At 49.3% G+C, this 25,908-nt stretch overlaps 2 protein-coding genes across 3 annotated transcripts in view; one reads left to right on the top strand and one right to left on the bottom strand.

Annotated features, from left to right (window-relative positions):
• ANXA4 (annexin A4) overlaps window positions 1-25,532 on the top strand; it is a 54,646-nt gene extending 29,114 nt beyond the window's left edge. For both annotated transcript variants that reach the window (XM_045294128.1, XM_045294129.1), the window contains exons 3-13: window positions 113-200; window positions 1,071-1,165; window positions 3,522-3,635; window positions 4,783-4,873; window positions 6,240-6,319; window positions 10,076-10,132; window positions 13,592-13,685; window positions 16,422-16,517; window positions 17,286-17,344; window positions 18,833-18,955; window positions 24,464-25,532. In XM_045294128.1, coding sequence (XP_045150063.1) covers window positions 113-200; window positions 1,071-1,165; window positions 3,522-3,635; window positions 4,783-4,873; window positions 6,240-6,319; window positions 10,076-10,132; window positions 13,592-13,685; window positions 16,422-16,517; window positions 17,286-17,344; window positions 18,833-18,955; window positions 24,464-24,526 — 960 coding nt within the window. In that variant the 3' untranslated portion in view covers window positions 24,527-25,532. The remainder of the gene's footprint in view (window positions 1-112; window positions 201-1,070; window positions 1,166-3,521; window positions 3,636-4,782; window positions 4,874-6,239; window positions 6,320-10,075; window positions 10,133-13,591; window positions 13,686-16,421; window positions 16,518-17,285; window positions 17,345-18,832; window positions 18,956-24,463) is intronic.
• Window positions 20,770-22,010, bottom strand: LOC123522150 (non-histone chromosomal protein HMG-17-like). The gene has a single exon (XM_045294130.1). It carries the CDS (start codon window positions 21,947-21,949, stop codon window positions 21,689-21,691), a length of 261 nt encoding a protein of 86 aa, XP_045150065.1. The 5' UTR covers window positions 21,950-22,010; the 3' UTR covers window positions 20,770-21,688.
• Window positions 25,533-25,908: the final 376 nt, after the last annotated feature.

Below are 25,908 nucleotides of genomic sequence, written 5' to 3'. Positions count from 1 at the left end.
TGTTCACTGCCACGCTCCCTAGAAGGCTGTCTGTGCCCAGCTGCACGGCACGTGGTGCCTCACGTGGGTGAGGTCGCGTCACTCTCAGTCATGTCACTCTCCGTGTGTGCAGGGAACCAAAGGAGGCACTGTCAAGGCTGCGTCAGGCTTCAGCGCCCGGGACGATGCCCAGGCCCTCAGGAAGGCCATGAAAGGTCTCGGTGAGTGTCCCGCCAGAGGAGAATCCTCCCTCGTGCGGGTGTTGTCCAGCAAAGACCCCCACACACACCCCGGGTTGGTCACTTGCAGTGGGAGGGGCCCAGAGGAGGGAGGATGTCCAGAGACTCGCCGATTGCAGACATACCCCCCCTCCACTGTTCCCTGTGAGTTGGTCTCATTGCAGAGAAAATACAGCCGCGCAATATGGATTGGGTGGGAGGGCAGGCGTTCATTTGGCGGCAGAGTTTTCTTTTTCGTGTACTTGGTCCCTGATGGGGTCGTGGTTACTCGTTGGGCTGCTAACTGCAAGGCCAGCCATTCGAAACCCCCGTCGGCCCTGTGGGAGGAAGTCGAGGCTCTCTACTCCCGTCGAGAGTGACCGTCTCAGAGACTCACAGGGCCAGTGCTCCCATGTCCTATAGGGTCACTGTCAGTCGGCATCGACCGGAAGCAGTGAGCTGTTTTTTGCTGACGAGAAAGCTGGGTTTGGGGAGGTGGGCCCATGGTCTCAACTAGTCAGTCCTAGAGTGAGGACCCCATTCCAGCAGTCTGATTCCAGAGCTGGAGCTAAGGCCTCCCTGCACCCTGCTATCGATGCCCACGTCTGAGCAGAACGTTGTTCCCATCCAGGTGCCCCTCTCATTTGCCTTCTCAGAAATAACATGCAAAATATGCCGTGCCTCCGTGTTCGCAGGTTCACCATCGTTTGTTGAGATTTCATAGCAAGCAGCCTGTAGTTCAGAAAGTGGGCCACGTGGCATTTGAACTCTCCAGGGAAGAGCTTGTGTTTGGGTTACCCCAGTGGCTGTTGAGGAACCCGCGCCCTCATGCCTATCTCGGTCGTGCTCACTGACTCTGCTCTGCTCCCCCAGGCACTGATGAAGATGCCATTATCAATGTCCTGGCCTACCGGAACATTGCCCAGCGCCAGGAAATCAGATCGGCCTACAAGTCCACCATCGGCAGGGTAGGCCACCGTCTCTTCTCTGCGGTCAGCCCGGCGTGATCTTCAGCCTGGGGTTTGCAGGATGCTGGGCCAGCTTGTGGGACAGGAAGCTCATGATACAAATGTCCCAGTAGAGGCAGCAATGACATTTAAAAATATATGTGATGGAATATGGGCTCATCCAGATAAAAAGTGGCCTATTTAAAAGAATGGTTGGTCTTCTGACGGTGGTCCAGTTGTGTGGTTCTAGAAGGAAACCTGAATGCATCTCTTTAGAAGGTAGCTAGCTCTTGGGGGAAATAGTTACATTTCTTTTTTAAGAACTGAGCCTCAAAAAAAATGAGATCTGAAAACCCTGTGTCCAGATGGAGTACAGCCACAGGTCTAAGATCACAGCTAAATGCCTTACACTTGTATCTAGACCAACAGAAAAGTAGACAGAAGGTACCCTCCGAGCCCGTGCTGCTGTAACACAAATACCACACATGACTGGCTTTAAAAAGTGGGAATTTATTTGCATGAAGTTTAGGAAGCCAAAGGTGCAAATCAGGGTTCTGGCCCTGCCCTTTCCTCCTCAGGTGTGCCCCAGTCCCTTGGTGATCTCACGTGCCTTTATCCCTGTGTTGAATCAGCTCTTTCTATAACTCAAAGTGCTGAGGTTTAGGACCCACCTTATACGAATAGGACCTCCCTTACATCACCAAGGCCCTTGGGTGCCACACACCGTTCCATGCAGCCAAAAGGTTGGTGGGACAGTCCTACTCAGAGCCCCTCAGGAGACAGTCCTGGGCTGTGTGTTTGAAAGGTGACAGCCCGGACAACCCTACCCAGCAGTTCGGCTCTGCATGCAGGCTGTGGTGGCAAATCAGCGTGGACTCAGTGGACATTCCTAACAACAACGTGAAAAAGAGAACCTTGTTTCCAAGTGGATGACAACCACAGACAGAGGGTTCCAGTGCACGTTCCGGTGGGGTGCAAGTCCAATCGTAACCAAACCTAAACCAGCCAGCCTCACTGCCATTGAGTCACGGCAACCCCGGAGGCCAGGGCAGAACTGCCCCGGGGGGTTCCGAGATGGTAACTCTTTGCGGAGTAGCAAGCCCCATCCTTCTCTCTCAGAGCAGCTGGTGGTCCTAACAGCCGACCGACACTCAGGGCTCCGCAGTCCCTAACAGGTACTGGCTAAAGAAGTTCTGTCACATCCATCTCTAGAAATTCCCTACAGCGACTAGCAATGTCTTAGGTAAATCTATGCAGGACAGCTCATTACGTGAAACAACTGCCGTGAAGTCACCTTCGACAAGCTTTCGTGCTCATGACCCCTTTGCACCCTTAGGCGAACGAGGGCCCCGAAGAGCACTGTGTTTGTGGGTTCTATTGCTATTTAGCTACAGGCGAGATAAAAATGGAGAACATTCAAAAATATATTTTTTAATTTATTATTAAAAATGGCAAGCCCGGGTCCCGTGGACGTGTGTTCCTTGACTTCAATCTTGCTTCAAAGACTGTTGGAAACACCAACTCTTGGAGGCATCCGGCCTGCCTTCAGTAGTTCAGATCACTCATCAACGTCCCCTCCGGGAGTCTACAACTCTCCTCCTCTGGTTTCTCCCTCGGGTGGTGCTCCATCCTCCCTTGCACCCGTCAACACCTACGACCCTCTAGTCCAGTGGTTCTCAACCTTCCTGATGCCGCAGCCTTTTCATACAGGTTCTCATGTGGTGGTGACCCCTCAACCATAAAAATTCTTTTCATTGCTACTTAAAAAAAAAAGGCAAGCCCATTACCTGTGAATAGAAATAAAACAGAGCTATGAAAGAACGATCGACTCCAAAGCAACCTTTAAAAATTAGGCAAGAAGATTGGCCTTGTTCTCCACATTTTATAAACCTCCTTAATAGACGACCTTGCACACGTCTCGCTTCGTAGAAGGCAGCCAGCCGTGTGGTGATACTGTGTCTGCATTTCCGTAGTTGTTGGAATATGCTGTTTCAGCCGTAGTGCATGAAGAAACCTGGCCTCGTGTAGAACAGGTGTTGGGGAAAGGAGAGGGTTTTCAACCCTTTTCAGATGTCAGGTCGTTTTTGGAAACTGCCCTGACCACTCGTGAGAGAATGACGGTGCACCGTGGAAGGATGTTTGGTGTTATTACGTATTATATGTATTTGTTCGGAAAACAGTTCTGACCTTATGGATCCCTGAGGCATCAGGAGTCTGCGGCCCACACTTGGAGCTTGGCTAATGTACGCTCTTGCCCCTAACAGCCTGCTTCTGCCGGGATCCCAACCCCTGGGGGGCAGGTCTCCGTGGTCACCGCGAGTCAGAATGGGTCTCGGTGTTGTGGGCGCACTGGAGCCCGGGCCTCCTTGTGTTGCAGGACCTGGTAGACGACCTGAAGTCGGAGCTGAGTGGCAACTTCGAGAAAGTGATCGTGGGGATGATGATGCCCACCGTGCTGTACGATGTGCAGGAGCTGAACAGGGCCATGAAGGTGGGTGCGTGCGGCTCTCAGCCTGCTCCCCGACACACCCTGACGGCCAGCCTCTCAGAGAGGAAAGAGTCCCCGTGTTTATGACAACTTAAAAATACTACATCACACTCTCCAAAAAACACCCATTGCCATCAAGTTCATTCTGGCTCACAGTGATCCTAGAGGACAGAGTGAACTGTCCTGTAAGTTTCCGAGGCTGCAAATCCTCCTGGGAACAGAAAGCTTCGTCTTTGTTCCATAGAGCAGCTGGTGTGCTTGACTCACCAAGCTTGGGGGGTAGCAGCCAGGTGCTTAACCTGATGCACCACCAGCCTCCTTCCCTTATACCGGTAAACCAAGCTCCCTGCCACTGAGCTGATTCTGAGTCCTGGCAGCCCTAGAGGACTGGGTAGGACTGTCCCTGTGGGTTTTGGAGGCTGTCAGGCTTTACTGGGAACAGACAGCCTCATCTTTTCCCCGCAGAGTGGCCAGTGTGCTTGAACCACCAACCTTGAGGTTAGTGGCCCAATGCTTGACCTGCTGGCCTCCAGGGCTCCTGGTGTTACATCGCAGCCATTGTAATGTAGTCATTAAGCTCTGGGATCACTTGCTCTGCCTGTGTTTCAGGAAGGAAGGATTAGAGCGGTTCCAGAAAGTTTATATTAGCTAATTTTGACTAACACCCTGGGGGCCTTCAGGTCCCCTGTAGGTTTAGAACTGGCTCGAAAGGATTCTCAGGCTCCACAGGTGACCAACCCACGGTGCACTCGCCCAAGGCCTGCTGGTTTTTAATGACCAGCCAGGAAATCAAACATAGCTCCCTTCCTCAGCCATGTTGATAAACACTCACCCTCAGGGACGGTTCTAGGCTGGACTCTGAGAAAGCAAAGCCCTAATGTCTTTGCCAGCAGGTGTGTGTGTGTGTGTGTGTGTGTGTGTGTGTGTGTGTGTGTAGGCAAGGGGGTTAAACCCCCAGAGAGTAGACCTTATACCTAACCTGGCACAGTAATCCCCACCTAGTAAACAGTCAGGAAGTGTTTGTTATTCCCGTTAACGATTTTGATAAAATTGCTAGAATGCAGAGGGTTACCTTCTCCTCTGCGGATTCCTTGTCCCTCTGCGTGGGGGGGGCCCAGCACTGTGAACAGGCTCTGTGTTTCGTGTGTAGGGAGCTGGCACGGACGAGGGCTGCCTGATTGAGATCCTGGCCTCCAGGTCCACCGACGAGATCCGCCGCATCAAGGAGACCTACCAGCGACGTATGTAACATGGGCGGTGGCCCTGGCTAAGGCGTCACCAGGTTTGAGGACAGAACTAGCAGGGTGGAGGGGTGTGTGTGTGTGTCCGACACCAATTATAACTCTTCTCAGAGAACCTTTGACTTTGAGAGGGCCTCCATTCCAGGCTCTGGTACAAGGCAGATGCCTCTCTAAGCAAGTCAGTATTGGCTGCCTGAGACTTCTCAGGTAAGGACTGAGGGGACCCAGGGCGTGTTTATTTTCAGTACCCTGAATTCTGGACCGCTGTTCTGCATCAAGACTATGAAGGGCTTGAGTACAGACACCAGCAAATCTTGGCTCCCATAGACTGGCCTGGAGGGGTCGCCTGGCCTCACTCGTTCCTCCAGATTAGCCTGTGTGTCCCCCAACCACCTCAGGCCATTCACTTACCTCGTATGAATCTCCACAGCACACGTCTGGAAAGCATTTGGACTATGCGTGTCTTCTTGCCATAGCGTGTTGATCCCAGTGTTTATTCAAGGTTTAATCCCAGTGTTTATTCAATTAATTGCTTACATTAAGTGGAAAATGTCCACGAGTAGTGGATTGGCTACTGAATACGTATTTGGATACGTCAAAAAGCACATCATCAAAGGGGAACCGATCGCAATGATCAACGTATAACACCCCCAGGGCGACGAACAGAAACATGGGTGAAGGGAGACAACAGATGGTGTAAGATATGAGAATAATAATCATTTATCAAGGGTTTACGAGGGTGGGGAGGGAGGGGGGAAAGAAGAGCTGATCCCAAGGGCTCAAGTAGAAAGAAAATGTTTTGAAAATGATGATGGCAACCTATGTACAGATACTCGTGATACAATTGATGTATGGTTGTTGTAAGAGCTGTACGAGCCCCCAATGAAATGATTTATTTGGAAAAAAAGAAACGAAATCATCAAATAGTATGTGCGATCCTGTTTCTTTAAGAAGAATGTATGTCTATGTAGAAAAAACTCAAAGGACATTCTGATACGAACGAGGACCTCATTTCCTCGAAAATCGTCAGATAAACTTAATTTGACCATTTCCCAGAGTTTAGTTTTTAAAAACCAAACAATAAAACCCCCCCTGTGTGACTCCCTGAGTGGGGTGAAGAGGTAAGGCCCTTGGCTGTTACCTGTGAGGTGGGCGGTTCCAGTCCACCCAAGGAAAACCCTGCAGCGTTGAGACACACGGGGTGCCCTAAATCAGAGGTGCCTTGAGGGCTGCGGTGGGTAAATGGCTGTGTGTTCAGTTGCAAATCCCACATCGAGGCTGCTTCTGGAGAGGTCAGTGTGCTGGGGAGGGTGTCACTGGCCTGGGACAGGCCTCTATTTGATGCCACTAACTACTCTCTCGCCAGACTATGGACGGAGCCTGGAGGATGACATTCGCTCTGACACGTCGTTCATGTTCCAGCGGGTGCTTGTGTCCCTGCTGACTGTGAGTGGAGTCCTCTGTTGACCGCTTCTGAGGGGGAGGAAGGGGTCCCTGACTGCGGTGCCCGCTCCCCATCCCCGCCACTAGCCTGTCTCATCCCCAGATCACTCCCTCCCTCCCTCGGAGACAATGGCCAGTCCCGGGTGCTTGTTTGTCCTCACTGCGGTTAGGGAAGGCTGAGGTTAGACGCCATCCAGTGGGTTCTGACCCTCAGGGACCCTGTGCACACAGAAGGGCACACTGCCCGCTCCTGTGCCATCCTCACAGTTGCTCATTGTGGCAGCCACGGTGTCCCTCCACCTCGGGGCGGGCCTTCCTCTGCTTCCCTGACTCTCTACTTGGCCAAGCACGATGTCCTTCCAGGAATTGGGTCTCTCCTGACCTGTCCAAAGGATGTAAGGCAAAGTCGCGGGAGTGTTCTTGCCGTACCTCATCCATCATAGGGAGAAAGCGTTGGTGTTATGGCCCTATAAAGGTTCCCCCGGCCTCGGCCACCCCACGTGGAGCCACCGTGAGTCTGAACAGACTCAGTGGCCGTGGGGGGGGGAGCCCCCCACTAATCATCACGGGTCCGGTAGGCGCAATTGTACGGCGGTAATAAGTAAAGATTGTAGTCAAGTCATGGAGAGCATGAGAGGAGATTGAAATAATAGAAGGGATATTGATAGAAGGAAGATTGAAATAATGGAGGCAGACACATTTCATAGTAGCATGCTCACCTCAACCTCACTTGGTGGTCCAAGTGGAGAGAGCCAGAGAGCGAGAGCAGGGGTGGGGGTGGGGCAACTTTATTGCTAACCAAGGCTTATAACTACGTAGGGGGGCGTGGTTACAGGTAGCCACACGTCACAGGAAGGGGCGGTACAATAGGCATACACATCATAGGAAGGGGATGTACAATAGGCATAAGCGTGACAGGAAAGGGATGTGCTAGGGGTGTACACATGATAGGAAGGGGAGGGACTAGGGGTATACATGTGACAAGATGGGCGGACTCTAGATTCATGATGGCGGCCTAACCTTGGTCACCCTTGGGTGGGTTTGACCTCCCTGGGCACTCCTTCAGGGAAACAATTTACTACTATCCTTATTAGAAGGGAATGGGCCCTACTTGTTGTGGGATAAAGTGGTGTCTGCTTGCTCTAGATGGCTGATAACCCTTAGAGAGAATAACCCCTGACCTACTTCTGTTGACCTCCAAGTGTATGGTCATTTGCCATGTGTAGCAAGCAGCGAAGTTTGGCATATATTTGGGGGAGACGACTTGGGAGAACTCTTTCTGTTCCCCACAAGTGGCAGTGGGGTTGGTTGGATTTGGGCAGTATGTAATGGGGATCCTTCTCAAGGGGTGCGCTGAGAGGGATGAAGAGGTGGGCCCTGTGCCTTAAGCGTTGATCTTGTCATAAGGGAACTTAGCGGGGGCACCGTGGCTGTCATAAACTATTACACATTGCTGCAATAAAGCTTCCTGTGTGAAAGCAGGAAGTGCTGGGGAGGGCTGCAGGAGGGACTGTGACTGAAGGGACAGGAAGTGCTTGGGGGGCAAGGTCGTGGCTACAGTTTCAGGAGATGTGGGTGGTGGTGTCCAGGCAGGAGGAACAGCAAGGAGGCAGGGAACCATCCTTAGGAGGAGTGAGCTGGGCAAATGAAGTGGGATTAAGATGTTTGCACCTTCATCCCAGAGCAGTAGGGAACCTGGGTGGGCCAGCCCGGGTGGCACAATCATGAAGCGCTCGGCTGCTGACCACAAGGTCAGCGGTGAGCACCCATCAGCCTGGGAAACCCTGTGGGGCAGTTCTTTGCTTGTCACGAGAGGACAGTGTGAGTCAGGACCCACTGGGCAGCACCCCACCCCAGGCAGCCCCGGAAGGCCTGGGCGCAGTGGTGGGCAGCGGTCGAAGTGACAATGTGCAGGGCGGGTGGGAGCGGCAGACACTGGAGGCTCGGGGGCCAGAGGGGGGTTAGCAAGGTGGGAGCCCAGGTGCCGGCAAGGGAGGTGGACACTGGCGGCGTGTGACTTCCTGTGCCCTTGCCATCAGAGTCCCTGGCCTCCCTCCGAGATGGAAGGCTCTCCCATCTCCTAGGCCATCGGTACAGCCCGTCTCCGGGGGAGGGAGGGGGCGTCGTCTTCCAATAGCTGTTGCTATCGCTGCCATTTCCCCCAAGGCCCAGCGTAGCACCCAGCGGTCCGCTGCAACCCCTCCCTTGCCTTTCTGTCGTGCTGTCTGCTCAGGCATCCCTGCCCGCCGTCTTCTGACCCACGTGTACGTCCCCCTCCTGCTCACCTTGCTGAGACCACAGGCACCATAGGAGCCTAGCAGTCAAGTCTGGCAGCTGGGAGGAAGCCAGCCCTACTTGTCCCTCGTTCACCTTCCTCGAGGCTCCAGTCCCGTTCTCCTGGATTGGGGGTGGGGGGGGTGGGGGGAGAAGGGAGTGTATTTCCATGTGCTCGTCCAGTCCCACTGCTGACCCCAGAGTCTCATGACCCTCTTCGGCTCTCAAAGGAGCCCGGTGGCGCTGTGGTTAGGTGCTAGGCTGCTAACCAAACAGCTGGTGGTCCGAACTGCCCTGCAGGAGAAAGAGGTGGCAGGCAGCTCCTGTAAAGGTGGACAGCTTTGGGAAACCTGTGGGGTGGTCATCATCATCCGAAGGCCACGGGTTTCCTCTGTGTGCAGTGTGTTCCTGGCCCAAGTTGGCCCATGTCAGTCTGCCCTAGAGCAGCGGTTCTCCACCTTCCTCATGCCGCGACCCTTTCATACAGGTCCTCATGTGGTGGGGACCCCCAACCAGAACATTATTTTCACTGCTACTTCATCACTGTCATTTTGCTACTGTGATGAATCGTCATGTAAATATCTGACAGGCATTATGCATTTTCATTGTTACAAATTGAACATAATTCAAGCACAGTGATGAATCACAAAAGCAAGATGTAATTATAATTCAGGAAGTGTCGTTTTACCTCCAGTATTGCTGCTTGCCACACAGCAGCTGCTCTGTACACACCTGTGACTGGTCCCCATAAGTACATTATGGCGCCAACCCTGTCACACACACCTGTGTTTGTACGGAGTGTATGTGATGGGGTTGGTGCGATGATGTCATCACTCCTGGTACTTGTATGTGGGCGTATCTGCATGTGGGCAAACCCTCCTGGAGACAGATAGAAGAGCGGTATCTTGGTTCTTAAGCCTTTTGGAAATATATGTTTCCCGATGGTCTTAGGCGACCCCTGTGAAAGGATCATTCGCCCCCGCCCCATCCCTGAAAAGGGGTCACGACCCACAGGTTGAGAAATAGCTGACCTAGAGGGCGGCATGGCTTGACAAGGAAGCCTTGGAGTCCGGTGGCAGAGGAAGGGAGCAGTCAGTTCTCCTGCTGCATTCAAACAGCCATTCAGTACTTAGGGAGCGTGCCCCTGGCCTCCCGGTGGGTGCTGTCCCCTGGGTGCTGGTCCGAGGCATGGAAGTAGAGCAGGCACATTCAGAGCACATCTGTCCCGTCTCCCCTTCTGAGGCATTCTGTCCAATTACCATGACAATGGCTGGGGCTCCCAGACTTTCATCTCAACTAAACCCCAAACCCTAACCCTGCTGCCAAGGAGTTGATTCTGACTGGTAGCAACCCTGTGGAGGGTGCCTGAGGTTGCAAATCTTTATGCGTTCATCTTTCTCCTGCACAACAGCTGATAGGGGTGAGCTCTCCCAAGCTTCCTGGACACTCTCTCATTCTCTTGGGTTTTGTTTTTCTCGACCTCAGGGTGGAAGAGATGAAGGAAGTCATTTGGATGATGGTCTCATGAGACAAGATGCCAAGGTTGGTAGAATTGCACCTAGTTTTCTGTTCTTTTTTGGCGTGTATTGAATAGACGGGGAGAGGTTATTGGGGGGGATTCCTACAGATGACCTTTATGATAGCGGTCTCTTGCGGAGATTACTGGGACTGAGGGCTGACACTGGACATCACCTCGGGAGTTATAAGCACACCCCTGGGTTCCCAGTTTCTCGGCATGGGGTCTGTCTGTATGTGTCCATCCTACACTTGAAGGTGTTTGCTTCGTATATTTTTGCATTTTCACTTCCTCAAAGAGAACATTTGCTTGGGCCTTTTCATCTCCAGCCTATTGATGGTTGCCCTGGCACCAGTCCCTTGTCTAATCATAAAACACTCATCATAATAGCTAATGAAAGGTGGCCACTAACCAGCTACCGAGCACGGCTCCATGAGTTGTGTCATCGAATCCTTGCCGTAACCCAGGAAGCAAACATTGCGAACATAGTCCACCGAGACTCAGAGGCGTCGAATCCTTCGCCCCAAGTTCACAGAGATGAGAAATGGCAGAACTGAGATGTGAACCCAAGCAGTCTGGATCTGGCCTGTACACTCTCAACTGGTCTTCAAACATAAGGGAAGGTTGGTCCCATTCCGTATGGACATGGGGACCATTGTGGATCCTGCAGGGCAGAACCTGTTGCTTTCATTAGAAGAGGGTGGGTATGTGTGTGGTAAGTGTTCTGAAGACTCAAGGAGTCCTAGCCCACATGGGAGCCACAGGAAGTTCCTTCGATCCGGACCGCTTAAAGCAGATGGTATTAAAAATCCCAGAACTCTCAGAAGCTTATGTGAGTTTTAGCTGCCTCCGGACAATCACCAAGGAGAATGCTAGGAAGAGTCTCGGTCGCCTGCCGTGTGAATCACCAGTAAAAGGATGCTCTGCAGAGGAAGGAACGATCTCTACCAGCCACTCCATGGGAGGAAGATGAGGCTTTCTACTCTCACAAAGAGGGACAGTCTCTGACTCCCACGGGGGCCTTCACAGTGCTACACCATCCTGCAGGGTCGCTGTGAGAGGCCAGGGAGCTGTTTGGTTTTCCTCTGGTGGGCCAGCGGGTGTGGAGGACAGGAAATTTAATATTGGGCAAACATCTACCTCCACACTGGAAACTATGATGGAGAGCCATTCATGTGGCCCAGGACAGCAAACCTGGGGCAGGGATGCAGGAGGGCCATTCTTGCCCCTGGAAAGTGGCTTGCCATTCCTAGGTGGAAGCAGGCAGGGCGGCTCCATGTAAATCGGAAGAAGCTACCCCAGGAGCACAGAGAATCAATGGCAGAAGCTAAGCACACCTGGCTCTCGACCCTGTCTTCTTAACCTATATGCAAACGTGGGAAAGGATCGAACCCTTCCAGGAGAGGAGGTGACGTGTGAACGCTGTGGGTGATTGCAGGAGAGGACAGGTGCCCTGTGGGAGGGAGCCAGCAGCAAGGGCTCCTGCTTGAAGCTCCCCCAAATGATCAGTGAGGAGGACCAGTGCGGATCCACTCACCTGGTCCTGGAGGGCACACCACGCCTGGATAGGTCTATCCAGATGGGCATGAAAATCAGCAGGTACTCAACTCAGATACTTTGGGGAGGGGGCGGGGGGCTTGAAGGGAGTAAACATAGCTACACCGCAAGGAACACAAACAGACGCAAAGCGGTGTAGACCCTAAACAAGACGAGAGAAAAACTGGGTTTAATGATGTTATTTAAAATGTTTTAAAAGATGTGATGAGAAAGAGCAGAGATGAAGATAGTCAAAGAGAAATAAGAAAGAGAGCTGGCTGAGCTGGGGGCCAAAGGCTCCTCCTGGCAGCAGCAGGGATGCTCCAAAACCCGACTGCAGGAATGGAAGTCGTCGTCCTAGAAAGCAAGGTGGAATAATTGCCAGAACTCGGAAGAGTTGGACCCAGGGTTGGAAGAGGAGGAGGAGGAATAGGAGGAAAGAAAACGGAGATGAGAGTCCTGACAAGGTGGCTTCTGAGCCCCTGTCCTCAGCTGTATTTCGATGTACAATAAAGGAGAAATCAGTGGCAGCGGATGGTCCTGAGGTGAGGCTCGAAAGGAATCCGTGGACTGACTGAAAAATGCAGACGCAGGTGGAGTCTATGTGAGAACGTGCAAGTAGCATTTCAAACCACCGGGTGGGCTGGGGCTGGGGAGACAATACATGTTGGCGGTGGGACAGTTGGCTCGCCATTTGGGAGAGAATGAAGTGAGATCCCTCCTTCCACCTCACCCCACAACGCATTCCAAACGGGTGGAAAATTTAAGTGTAATTCAATGAAGTCATCGATGTGCGAGAATAAAGTGTCGTGAAAGGTTTTTTCAATATCGCTCTGGGAAAAGGACCCATGAAAATGATTGCTGACTTTATATACATTTGTTTTTAATGGACACATCGTTTAAAAAGTACCATAAAGAAAACTCAAGGTCAAAGGATCAAGTGGGGAAAGTTTCATCTTATATGAAGGGGCTTCAAAGGGTTCATGAAAAACGGAGTCAAAAGATAGTGGAATTTCTCCAAGAACTCTTTGAAGCTTTCTCATCTATGATAATATATAAAGAGGCTTTCTAGATAAAGAAGAAGAATACTTCTGTGTGTTTTTTTAAGATCATATTATTGGGGACCCTTACAGCTCTTTTAACAAGCCATACATCAGTTGTATCAAGCGTACTTGTACATAGATTGCCATCACCACTTTCTAAACATTTACTTCTATTTCCAGCCCTTGGTATCAGCTCCTCTTTTTTACCCTACCCATCCCTGCCCTCGTAACCCCTTGACAAATGATAAATTGTTATAATTTTCATAATTTACACTGACAGCTGTCTCCTTTCACCCACGTTTCTGATGTTCATCCCCCTGGGGTACAAATACCTCTGCTTTTAAAAGACAGACCTTGGATGGACATTCACTCTGAAAAGAAAAGAACAATGGAAATGGCGTGTCAAAAATGTTCAACCTCGCTAGTTATTTTGAAAGAAATCCAGATCTACCCACCAAGACACCATTTCCGCCCACCATGACCCAGATGACTGTTTCCAAGGAGCTGTTTGGTGATGGCGTTTTAGAAAGGTGCCTCTTCGAGGGAATGCTGAGTCTTCCCCCACGTTAACTGAATCCAGTTAAAATTTAAATAGCCATGGGACTGAATTCAATTGAAATTTAAATAGCCATGAGACATCCCACGCCTGAGGTCTTTCTTTGGCCCCTCAGAGAGACCGGCGGGCTGCACATCACGGCCGTTTGCCCTGATGCTGGGTGTGGGACCACGGGGACCATGCCTTCGGTGCCTAAGGGAACATCCCCAGTCATGTCCACAGGACTTCCACCCCACCACCCGCAGCTCCCCGCCGGGGCTGCAGTCAGCCCTCTAACACTCTGGGAACACCTGCCCCTGCCTTGGCACCTCCTCTGCGTGGCTTAACGTTGGGCTTTCTTTGGGCCCCAGGACCTATATGAAGCTGGCGAGCAGAAGTGGGGGACAGATGAAGTGAAGTTTCTTACGGTTCTTTGTTCCCGGAACCGAAACCACCTGCTGCATGGTAAGACACTCACCTCCCTGCAAAGAGCCTGCAAACGGGAGCCCCCTAATTGACTGGTAACCCTTTCCCCTCCACCTAGTATAGAAAGCTGGTTCACTGAACTGAGGGCAGTGGGCGTGTGAGGGCCCATTTCCGAGGACTGGTTATGAATACTTAGCAAATATACAGCGTACTGACAGAGTTTGGGTTTCCTCTTTCTAGAAAACCGAACTTCATAATCTTTTTTCTTTTTAAGCCACCCTCAGACTTTCATTTCAATTTAGTTATGTAAGACAATACTTAGTACACCAGCAAGCAATAAAATAGAAATGTTGGCTGACATTTATTCCTGTTTAACATCCAAGCCATAAAGCTAATAGGAGTGATTCCTTAGGGGATAGGTTGTGTAAGATGAAGAGTGGATAATTTCATATTTTATTTCCTATGTGTAATATTTCTAATTGGCTTCAGATAACTCTAATCTTTGTAATAAGCGTTTAGCTTCTTTGGGGGAAAGATGCTGTACAATTGTAGGATATCTGTTGCCAAGTTTACTTCCTTCTTGTAAACAACAATAAGGGTTTAATGAGATATTTCATCTTTTATTTAAGCCATTAAGGTCTTTGTGCTCCATTCTAATTTTATCAGCACAGCATGCCCTTAGAGTCATACACAGAATTCACAGAACTCAGGGGACTTGGAGAGGCTGAAGTTGCTAAACTGGAGACATGAAGTTGAAACTTTCAGATATTCCGTAAGGACAGACGTCGGCGATTGCTCCGTTAGTAAATAGAAGGGTCTGCCGTCAAACGGAGCCCCCAGGAGGACAGTGGTTAAGCAGTAGGCTGCTAACCTAAAGGTCAGTGGTTTGAACCCACAAGATTGTCCAAGGGAGGTAAACGTGGCCATTTGCCTTCTGATCAGATGCACAGGCTCGGAAACCCTCGGGGCAGTTCTCCCGTTCTGCGGACTCTCCATTGCAGGCACCGACTCAAGGACAGTGGGCTTGTTCATTTTTGCTACCGTCGGATGCACCGACTTGTGGCTCTCAGCTCCTTATTCCATTGTCATCCTTGGCCTTCCAAATCTCTCCCTGGGGGTTTCCTTAGACCTGCACATCTCCAGGTGCCAAGTTCATGCAGGTGCGTTGGTAACATTTTTTATTTCTGAACCCAAGTCATTGAGCTGGGCAGTTATATAACATTTACTCGCCAGTCACTGGAAGCAATTTTTTTCGTTACTATTTGGATAAAGAAAACCCCATAGTGGGGGGACAGAGGAGAGGAGGACGTGGGGAAAAGGGAGGAGGGAGTCAACCAACCCAGGGACCATGGAGCAACAAGAGATCTAAAGTTGATGGTGAGGAGGGCATAGGATGCCTGGTGGGGTTCGATCCAGTGCAATGTAGCCGAGAGGAAGTACAGAGAGCCGAATGAAGGCAGAACATGATAGTGGAATACCACTCATGGCTGAAAAACAGTGATGGGAAATAAATACATAAAAAAACAAAACAACACTGATAAAACCAGGACGCACCTCATGACATGAATGCACCTGGAGAGAATGATGCTGCGTGACGTCAGTCGATCACAAAAGGGCAAAGATGGCATGAGATGTCTGTTATGAACCCCCCCCCCCCCCCACACACACACACACACAACAAGATAAAGACTTTCATACAAAGGAAATAGACTGTGGAGGTTCCTAAGGTGGGCTGGGGGGCGGTCTGCCCGGGAGGGAAGATGAAACCATGCACTACACTGCTGACAGGTATTAACCTGGAAGAAGGGGAAGCTAGTCATCCACAGAACAGAAGCATCATCCAAAGGGTGGGGGGAGTGGGTAGGGTAAGCTAATGGGTGGCAGGGTTGATAAGTAATTTAAACTATTGAACACAAACTTTATGATCTGAAATGTGAAACCCCCACCTAATTCACCATTTTAAAAATCATTCGAAGGAAAGAAACATGGGAGAAAATCCCACTTTGGAGCCCGCCAGTGCTTTTGGTCTGCTCCGTGGTCTGCTCAGTGAGCAACTCCCTGACGGGATGAAGGAGGTGCTTTTGTGGTCGAGTGATGGTGGATGCTGGGTGGGGGTGACCTTGACTGACCGGCCTGTGAGAATCAGCGATGGAGGGACAGGGGGCACTCCCGAAATAGCAAACAGAACAAGATGCCCAGTCTACGAAGGCTCCAGAAGGAGGCAGGAAGAGAGGCAAACATGATCACCACATTCAAACCCACGTGGCCAGGAAGTGAAAGTGTTGTTCGTGCCCACGCCTATTAAAAGATGTAACCAGCCGCTGTCACGCGGAACTCCGTTTTGAAGGCGTTGGGTTGCTCTTTGATGAACCAACAGGCGGGTGAACACACAGGTAATTGTCAAGGCCCGAATGACAAAGGGACACGTTCTGCTTATTAAAGAAATCACAAGAAAAAGAAAGCAAATCTCTCCAGAGGACCTCTCCATTTACATGTGGACAACAGAGAAGGGAAGGGGCTTGATGTCCACCATGTGTTACAGACCAGTCAGTGTTCCCCATCAACGCTCCATCGCCCACACTCCTACCTAGGTTTCTCTGCAAATATGCCAAGGAATAAATCAACACGAGGGAGCTTCCAAAAGTCCATGAAATTAAAGAGTAATGAACTTTTCCCACGAACCTCAGTCCAGTTCAAAGGTGCCCATTGTCTTCCACCAACTATGGTTTCCCCCGTTCTTTTCTGTTTGTCATGCCATCTCCTTACTGTTTGCAGTGTTTGATGAATACAAAAGGATATCCCAGAAGGACATTGAACAGAGTATTAAATCGGAAACATCCGGGAGCTTTGAAGATGCTTTGCTGGCGATCGGTGAGCTGGCAGGGCTGGGGGTGAAGAAGCAAGTGTCCAGAGACTTTCTGCATTGTTCTCAGTCTGGCGTCACAGGGATGTAGTTTCGTGGGTTTAAAGAATAGAAATTATTTAAATCACTCGTGATGCACTTCCTAATTTTAAACAAGAAGTAGCATACACAACCTGATTGCTAAGGTACTACTTGACTTTATGTAGTTTAAGCAGTGGTTCTCAACCTTCCTAATGCTGCGACCCTTTCATACAGTTCCTCGTGTTATGGTGACCCCCCCCCAACCATAAAATTATTTTCGTTGCTATTTCATCACTGTCATTTTGCTACTGTGATGAGTCGGGTGACCCTTGTGAAAGGGTCGTTCGACCCCCCAAAGGGGTCACGACCCACAGGTTGAGAACCGCTGGTTTAGAGCCTGGGTGCTTTTGTGCTTCAGTAGATGGAAAGATAACTCTAGATCTTGCGAATCTGTGAGTGGTTCGCACTGGAAACTGCCTCATACGATAAAGCAATCATGGTTTTAAGCGACATACTACTGTTTGCTTGATGGCCCGCATGGGTTATTTCATGGGTTTGCATGATAAATTGAGTGTACGCTCCATTGGGAAAATACTTTCAGCATAGCCTATGTTCATTAGGCCTTGTTGTTTGGCTACCATTTTGCCAGGAAAGTGATTCAGAGATAGACTAGACACCCTATGTGCAAACAGAGAAAACCCACTGAGCTCCGCTTTTCTGGGTTGTAGCAATCACCCTCTCTTTTCTCTTGACAGTGAAGTGCATGAGGAACAAACCTGCATATTTTGCTGAAAGGCTTTATAAATCTATGAAGGTCAGTGGCCTCGCTTTGGGCATCTCAATGGCTGTGGCAAGGAGCCCTGGTGGCATAGTGGGTTGTAGCTGGGCTGCTCACCTCAAGGCCCAAAGTTCGAAAACAGCTGCTCCTATAGAGAAAGATGAGACTTTCTACTCCCGTAGAGTTACCGTCTCAGAAAACCACAGGGGTTGTTCTGCCCTGTCCTCGAAGGCTGCCAAGAGTCGGAATCAACTTGATGATTAAATGAGAATGGCGGTGGCATGCCTTGTATCCCTCTTCAATGGCTTGCTTCCTGCAGTCTGCCCTTCTACTCTGGCCTGTGTAATCAGTTCAACAAATACTCCCTGACTACCTGCAGTAACAATGTTAATATTTATTGAGTACTGATGGTAAGTGGGTCACTGTTGTTAATGCTTGATATGCATAATTTTATGCTCACAACACCCCTCTGGAGCAGGGACTCTGCTTACCTCCCATTTCACAGATGAGGAAGCCGAGCGTAGAAAGGATATGTAATTTGCCTCAGGTTCTCACAAAGGAAGTGATGGAGCAGGGACTCAAACCCAGGCAGTCTAGCTCCAGAGGCCATACTCCTGCCCACACATTGTCTTGTGTGCTACCAACCAGGGGAGTATGGGAAAGATCAAAATGCCTAACAGAGACAGTAAGCCAATAGAAAGTAAGGTCAGAGTTGAGGTCAAATATTATAGGAATAGAGCGGAGAGGGTCTTTTGTTCTCTGCAGTATGCAAGAAAAAATGAAGACAGAAATGATAATGGTATGAAGTTGGCAGCGTTCAGAAGAAATCCCTCGACAAGACGGATTGACAGGGTAGCTGCAGCAATGGGCTCCTGCCTAAGAGCCATGGGGAGGATGGCCGAGCCCAGGCAGGGTTTTGCCCTGCTGTACATTGGGTCACTATGAGTCGGACCCAACTGGACAGCACCGAACAGCCACAGCATATTGAAAAACAGAACAACTGAAATGTAGATTCCGTGAGTGTCGACCCATGAAACATGTAGCCGTTGGTGACAATGTAGCTCTCACTGAACAGTTTGTGTCGAAATTGTCCAATCATCCGCTGTGTCACATTTCACCCAAAACACAGTTAATTGTGCATGTTTTAAATGGCCAATATATTCGAGCCAGCCCATAAAGACACGGATACGTGGGAGAATTTGACGTGATGGGAAGGGGAGAGGTAAAACCGTGGGGGAGGGAAGAGTGACCCTCCAGAGGGTAGGGATACTGTGGGCAAGGCAGGCTGGCTGGACAACACAGGCAGATTTCCTCCAATAACGGTAGTCTCCGCAGGCCAGAATGTCCGAGTGTTGGCAAGATAAGTTGGGGGAAGCCTTGTTCTATGTTCCACAGGCCTTGAGGCTCAGAGCAGTCCCAGGATGTTGTCTGGAACATCCTATGCAGCCTTACTCTGTTGGAATGAAGAAGCCATCTGAACACCAGATGGGCTTCGATCCCTAGTCATCTTGTTTTCTTCCGTAGGGCTTGGGCACCGATGATGACACCCTCATCAGAGTGATGGTTTCTCGAGCAGAGATTGACATGCTGGACATTCGGGCCAACTTCAAGAGGATCTATGGGAAGTCTCTGCACTCCTTCATCAAGGTAGGACACAGGAGTCTTGCCTTGGCCCAGGGGGAGGCCCTGATGAAAGGACGGGGTTATCAACTAGGCATTTAGAGATGTCTTGTCCCTTCTTCTTCGCTGTCTCATTCCCTTTAAAGATAATATTCTACTTTAGATAGTCCTAGTCTCACACAGATGTTTCCATCTTTACAAGATTAGAAGCTGGAAATGTTTGCTTTCTAAATATAGTCATTAGTTCATTTGACCCTAGCGAGAGAGAGATTCCATTTTAATGAGTACTTTGGAGAGCACAATTTATCTTATCTACCTGATGACAGTGAAAGGTGAACACCCGAAGCAGTCTTCCAGAACCCTAGTCAGGGCCAGGGCAGCTGGCTGGGAATCTGAGACGGCATTGATGTTCTCCTGGATTGGGTTCTTCACTCAGAAACATACTGCCATCCATCACACGTGGCCACTTACATGCCTAGGGATGATGTCAGCGAATGTACTAAAATAAAACCACACGAAATCCTATGGTATGTTCATTAAGACATTCCTTGCGGTACTTACATTATTTTTGTTTCTGTAAAAGGAGCCTGGGTGGTGTGAGAGGTTATGATAGAACACATGGGGAGCACGGGTCTAGAAACTTCTCAGACAGAACCACCTGGAGGGATGGCGCTACCTGGCTTGGAGGGTAAGGACCGTAGTCGTGAGCGACAGCTGGATCGGCTGGCATGACACCGTCCATGCAGGCAAGGTCCTAACCTCATCCGAGTTTGGTGAGTGACACCACTCACAAGCGGCCAACTGAGATACAACTTTTGGTCGCTTCCCACCGGGAGCAAAGGAGAATGAGGAAAACCAGACTCAAGGAAGCAGTGAGTCCGAAGGACCAATGGCCCGTGTACGCCATAGCCGTCGCCGCCCCTAGCCCGAGACCACCGTGAATTACCAGCCCCCGCGAGCAGGGACAGAGTAGGAGGTCCCAGCCCGAATGGGAGAAACACGTAGAACAAAATTCCAGTTCACTAAGACGTACAAACAGACTAGACTTACTGGTCTGATAGAGATGGGAGGGCCTGCTGAGCTACTGCTCTAAGTGACCCTGCTAACAGGGAGCGGAAGCTACGCCTGGGGCCACGCTCCACCGCACGGTTGATGTGCCCGTGAAATGCATGGTCCAGGAGGAATGTGCTCCTTCCGAATCATCGAATCACCCGCTGGGAGAAAGCAAAAGGACAGCGGTTGCCCCAAAACAAAGCCGAGGAAGCCGCGGGGGGGAGGAACACCGGATGCGTGGACATGAAAACCCAGGGTGCAAACGGGGAGTGCCCTAACCTCCCATTTGTTCAGGAATCATCAAATGGGAGACCAATTTGCTGGGTAAAAGTTCTCTGAAGCACGATAACATATTTTGTTGTTTTTTAAGGCCAGGCCAACAACAATTAACAACAACAAAGCAGGGGCTGCACTATTAAAGCCACTGCCCTCAGTTGATTTTGCCTCATAGCGCTCCTCTAGGACAGAGGAGAAGTATCCCACAAGCTTCTAGAGACGGTGAGTCTTTCTGAGACAGCCTTGGCTGTCTCTAGCGGAACAGCTTGAGGGTCCAAACTGCTCAGCGGCCCAGTGCATGGCCCACTCATGACCAGGGCTCCTTCAGTGAGTGAGGGTTTTTGTATTACACTCTAAGGGGGTGGGGGAGAACAGTGAATAGGAGAAATTAGATCACTTTATAGGAATCCAGTTAACAATTCAAAATAAAGAGCTGTATGAAACTTTAGGTGCCAAACGGTATTGTGTTAAAATCATAAAAATACAAACTTGGAAGATCCAGAAAAAGAGAGTGGTGGAAGAACTATGTTTATAAGACATTTTCAAACATTCTTCTTCTCCTTTGGTAGATCAAGGAGGCAAAGTCTAAGAAGAGAGATGTTTTTTGTTTTTGTTTTTCCCAAGCCAAATTGTATCCAGCTTTATTAAAGATACTTTTCATAAACAATCATGGTATTCAGGCAGGACATGGGCGGACAATCGTTAACAGCATACAACTTTCAAAGCCCCTTCTTCAATGGACGACCCAAATTAGAAAGTCATTGTAAAACCCACTGAAGTCTTCCACTGATGCTCTGAACGGGGAAAGTTTAGCGGAGGGTGGATATTTCACATTTAGCATGTTTTAACAACTTTTCACGAGCCGACCCTGACTTTCAGAAAATGACATGAACACGGCAGAATCACCACAGTCGGAACAAAGGGAGCGCTGCTCTTTTGAGGGATGCCACGAGGACGGCATCCCTGGAAATTCCAGGCACCCAATATACTGACAGCCAATGTTTTGAGGTCAGGTCTCAGTAGGTCTCTGGGTTCATGGGAGTCAAGCCTATGCCAAATGCAGAGAGGGAGAAGAAGGTATGGAGGATGTAAAACCAAAACTGTACTTTTTCCCTCTCACAGGGTGTTTGTGCCAAGGCAGCGAACGTGTGTCAATGTCAGGGAATCCCTTCTCCTGGGAACCCTGAGGAAGTCTCTCACAACTAGCAGGGCAAGGTGTTGTCTCTCACTCCATCCAGCTTTGGAGAGAGCCATTAGTGACATCTGCCCATCCTCCCAAAAGACAACACACACAAAACGTTCTGTGTCCTAACAACATAGCTTAAAAAAAAAAGTAAAACAAAATTCTGCATTTTTATAAAACTTGATAAAAAATAGTCTTTTAAAGTGGACAGTCACCAGAAGTACACAGTTATCAAAAATGCACACGCTTCACTTGGCGTCTCCAGCACCTTCAGCTCTCTGTGCCTGGTCTGTCGGCGTCTCCGCTTTCTGCAGGGCTGTTCCAGCCTCGCCAGCATCAGCAGTCCCCTGGCTCCCTTTAGGAACCTTCTCGGCAGGGGCCTTTTTCAGCGTAGGCTCACGTTTTGGAGGAGTGTGTTTAGCAGATAACCTTGCTGATCTCCTCTGAGGCTCGCCCTTCACCTTGGCTTTATCCCCCTTAGCAGCCCCTTGAGCCTCTCTTTTGTGCATGGTGGCGACGGCGGCAGGTCGCAGGCACCGGACACGGGGGACGCGGTAGCGCAGGCTTTGGTCGATCTGGGGGTTGTTCTTGCCTCTTCTTCACGCTGCTCAAGAGAGATGTTTAAGACTGATTTAGATAGATATTAGATTTAGATAGTATATTAAACTTTGATCCCTGGTCACAGGGATTTCAGCTTTTCTAGTGCCAATGAAGCACTTACAAAACTGATCGATAGCGCAGTAAAATGTTCTATGTAGAAACGAGAGCTTTTCCGGAAGGCTAGTTGGCAAACCGTTTTAGAAAACTTAAGGAAAAAAAGGATCATTAATCGAATAATACCATTGTATGAAAATTTTTCTAAACAAATCATTGAGACAAAAGCTAAACATAAATATGTTTATTGTAGCACAGTGAAAAACTGGAAACCACATATATATCCAACAATGGTGAGGGTTGAGTACATAAATTATTTCATCTATGGACAGTACAACGGCATGCTGTCAGTGACCATAAAGAAGGATATAAAAGAATACTTAGTAAAAAGCAAAACCAAACCAATTCACTGCCACCCAGTCGATGTTGACTCATAGTGACCCAGCCAGACAGGGGTAGAGTTTCCAAGACTATAACAGCTCCCTCCCAGCAGTAGAAAACCCCACTTTTCTCCCCTGGAGTGGTTGGTGGTTTTGAACTGCCAACCTTGCGGATTGCTGCCCAACTCCTAACCACCACACCACCAGGGCTTGTATGTAGGGAAATAGAAACACATTGAAACTGTGCTGTTAGGTGACAAAAGCAGCCCACTGCCTGTGTGTCTTTCTAACACCAACTTCAGATGTCCTCTTGGACACCCGCTGCCAAGGCACCACTTTTGACCCCAGCCACTTGGATAAACATTGAACAGTGACCTGCAAGGTTGGCAGTTCAAGACCACCAGCCAAGAGAGAAAGACAGAGCTTTCTAGTCCCATAAATGCTTAGCTTCAGAAACTCACAAGGGGGCAGTTCTACCCTGCCCTGTAGGGTTGCTATGAGTCAGCATCAACTCTATTGTATTACGTTTGGCTTTTGAAAGAGCCTCATCTTGCTCCCTGAGAGCAGGCGGTGGTCTCGAACTGGTGACCAATGCAGTAACCAGCCCAATGTGTAAGCACAATGCCACTAGGGCTCTTCACCAGTTCCCATAAACCATGGCATTTCCACAGCGACTGGAATCTTTGTGATTCATGGAGCGACTCCCACACATGCTAGAGGTTATGTTAATGAAGTGAGTATTGGTGGGTGAGAGGTACCCATTCCAGAAAAGCCTACCCACTGGCACTAGTACAGTCAGTCTGTCACTAGGAGGGAAGGGGACTGGTAACTGAGTTAAACCAAGGGACAAGAATTCAACCCAGCATGCCTGTTTTCTATAACCCATACAAATCCTAGACGCCGACGCTTAGGTGAGAGGCAGCATCACCTGGTTTGTGGAAGACATTGGTGCACATGAGGTGAAGTATCTTCAGGGCGCTAAAGCCCTGCATTTGAGATCCTCTTACTAACGTCTTAGGAGCCCTGATGGCATAGTAGGCTACGTGGTTGGTTGCTAACTTCAAGGTCAACATTTCAAAACTGCCAGCCGTTTGGAGGAAAACTGGGGCTTTCTACTCCTGTGAACAGGTACCGTCTCGGAAACCCCACAGAGCAGTCCTACCTGCCCTGTAGTGCTGCCAGGCACGGGTTGGCATTGACTGCATGGCAGTGAGTTTGGTTTGGGTTTGTGGGAATAAAGACCAGATGCTTTGGGTAAATGTCATCGTAGGACCCACGAGCACAGTACAGAATACACCTAGGTCTCATCACTAGGAGGGAAGGGGACTGGTAACTGAGCATCTCAGACCAAAATGTTAAGAATATTCATCTCTTTAAAACGCAACAACCACAAAAACCCACCACTGTAGTTGACTCTGACTCATCGTGACCGGAAAGGACAGAGTACCACTGTCCCACGAGGTTTCCAAGGCTGTAAATCTTAGCAGACTGCTACATCTTTCTCCTTTGGAGCAGGAGGTTGGTTTGAACCACCAACATTGTGGTCAGTGTTTAACCACTGTGAGCTCCAGAGTAATCTCTCCCTAACTCACTGCCACTGAGGTGATGCTGACTCATCCATCGCAAGCTTAGAGGACAGGGCAGAACTGCCCCTGTGAGTTTCTGAGACGGCAACTCTTTACGGAAGTAGAAAGCCTCATCTTCCTCCCGAGAAGCAGCTGGCGGATTCAAACCGCTGACCCCACGTGTAGCAGCACAAGACGGTGGAATGATGGATGGATTTTTGCATTCTTTTAAGTCTTTATCTTCTAGGTTGAACCAGTATTGCTTCTGGAATAACAGATAACCCACATTATTAAAGATGAAAAAGAAAAATTAGAAACCCATCTCGAAAGAATCCAGAAACACTTGGAAAGCTGCATGTAGGTGACTATGAACTACCGTTAAGGCCCAGTGACCTGACTGTACCTTTGCTTCCCTCGTCCCCAGGGTGACACATCTGGAGACTACAAAAAGGTCCTGCTCATTCTCTGTGGCGGCGACGACGATTGAAGTAAAATCCACAAAGGATGGGAGGCTCCCGACCCTCTTGATTTGTCTTGAACTTCATTTTTCTACACTGCTATTAGCATGATCTCAGACTTCTTATTTCCAATTAAAACGCCCACGGTTGCCTCCTAGGGTGTAGAGGGCCTGTATTATTATTCATCTATAATTACTCACTTTGATACTTTAAAGCTGTACTTGCGTTTCGAAGCTTATAAAACTTGAAAGGAAATGTAAAATTAGACGTAGAAAATCTTCAGAGTGATGCTTTTAATACATTTCCCCCGTGGTTGCATTTCAGGGACTGGGATATGTTTGGGACGTATGAAATTGTTTCAGGTGTTCTCTTTGGTGGAAACCTATTAAAGCGGACGTCTGGAAGGGTATTCTAAAAGTCACCATTCTTCTCTAATCCAGTTTCTTATGCGTTAGTAATTTCTTGATTTGAAGTGATGAGCTGTTAGTAAGAATACTCATCTAATATGCTATTTTATACAAAGAGGCTGAACCTATCCACACAGGTCCTTTGTTTAGGCTGCATCTACAGCATCAGTTGACGGTTAGCTACGTTTGGCCTGGGAGACGTTTCCCATCACATCTGCTGTTAAGATCACTTGCTCTCACCGGGCTGACACAGGCCCAATGCCTCTGAACAAATCCAATGCTAAATGTAATTACGTATGTCTGGTTACCAAACAGGAATCCTGAACATTCCACAATGTTCTATCTTAATCCAGCTCGAAGACCAATGGGGGGGAAATTAAGTATCAAACTCAGTCTTCTGATAATGGTGCAATGCTTTGAGTTTAGTTTGATTTAAAAGAGACTCTTTGTGTGCTTAAAATAACGTTTACGATTGTTTTTCCATCTCGGTGATTTGTAGTAAATTTGTCTTTGCTCTGTGCCTTTCAACTCTAGAATCCTTCTGAAGGCGTACTTGGACTTCATTCAAAAGTTGTTTGTCTGCAACATGGAAAAAAGTGATTTTAATAAAACATGGTTTCTGTTAAAAGGGGTATATGCTTTTTTTCTAATTGATTTTTCACTTCTGAGTCTTAGTTCCTCCTGGTCCAGTGGGTTACCGGTTGGGCTGTTAGCTGCAAGCTCAGCCCTTCGAAGCACGCGATGCTCAGAGGGAGAGAGACATGGCCCTCCACTCCCATAGAGAGTCAGGGTTACCGTCCCAGAGACCCACAGGGACAGCTCCACTTTGTCCTAGAGGGTCCCTGGGAGTGGGGATCAACTTGATAGGAGTTTGGGTTGGGACCCTTCTGAACTTTGTTCTTGGGTAGAAGCTGCCCTTTTAAGTCTCAAAGAGTTGGTTCTATAAATAGTTGATGAAAAGGGTGAGGAACCTTTTTTTCTGCCGGGGAGCTGTTTGGACGATT

This window comes from Echinops telfairi, unplaced genomic scaffold, assembly GCF_000313985.2.
Source record: "Echinops telfairi isolate 266 unplaced genomic scaffold, ASM31398v2 ScPeMD7_2573;HRSCAF=3158, whole genome shotgun sequence".
Lineage (NCBI taxonomy): Eukaryota > Metazoa > Chordata > Mammalia > Afrosoricida > Tenrecidae > Echinops > Echinops telfairi.
This window is presented reverse-complemented; position numbering and strand designations above follow the sequence as displayed.

Coding starts and splice junctions, on each gene's coding strand:
- LOC123522150 (XM_045294130.1), bottom strand. CDS start 21,949: ATGCACAAAAGAGAGGCTCAAGGGGCTGCTAAGGGGGATAAAGCCAAG.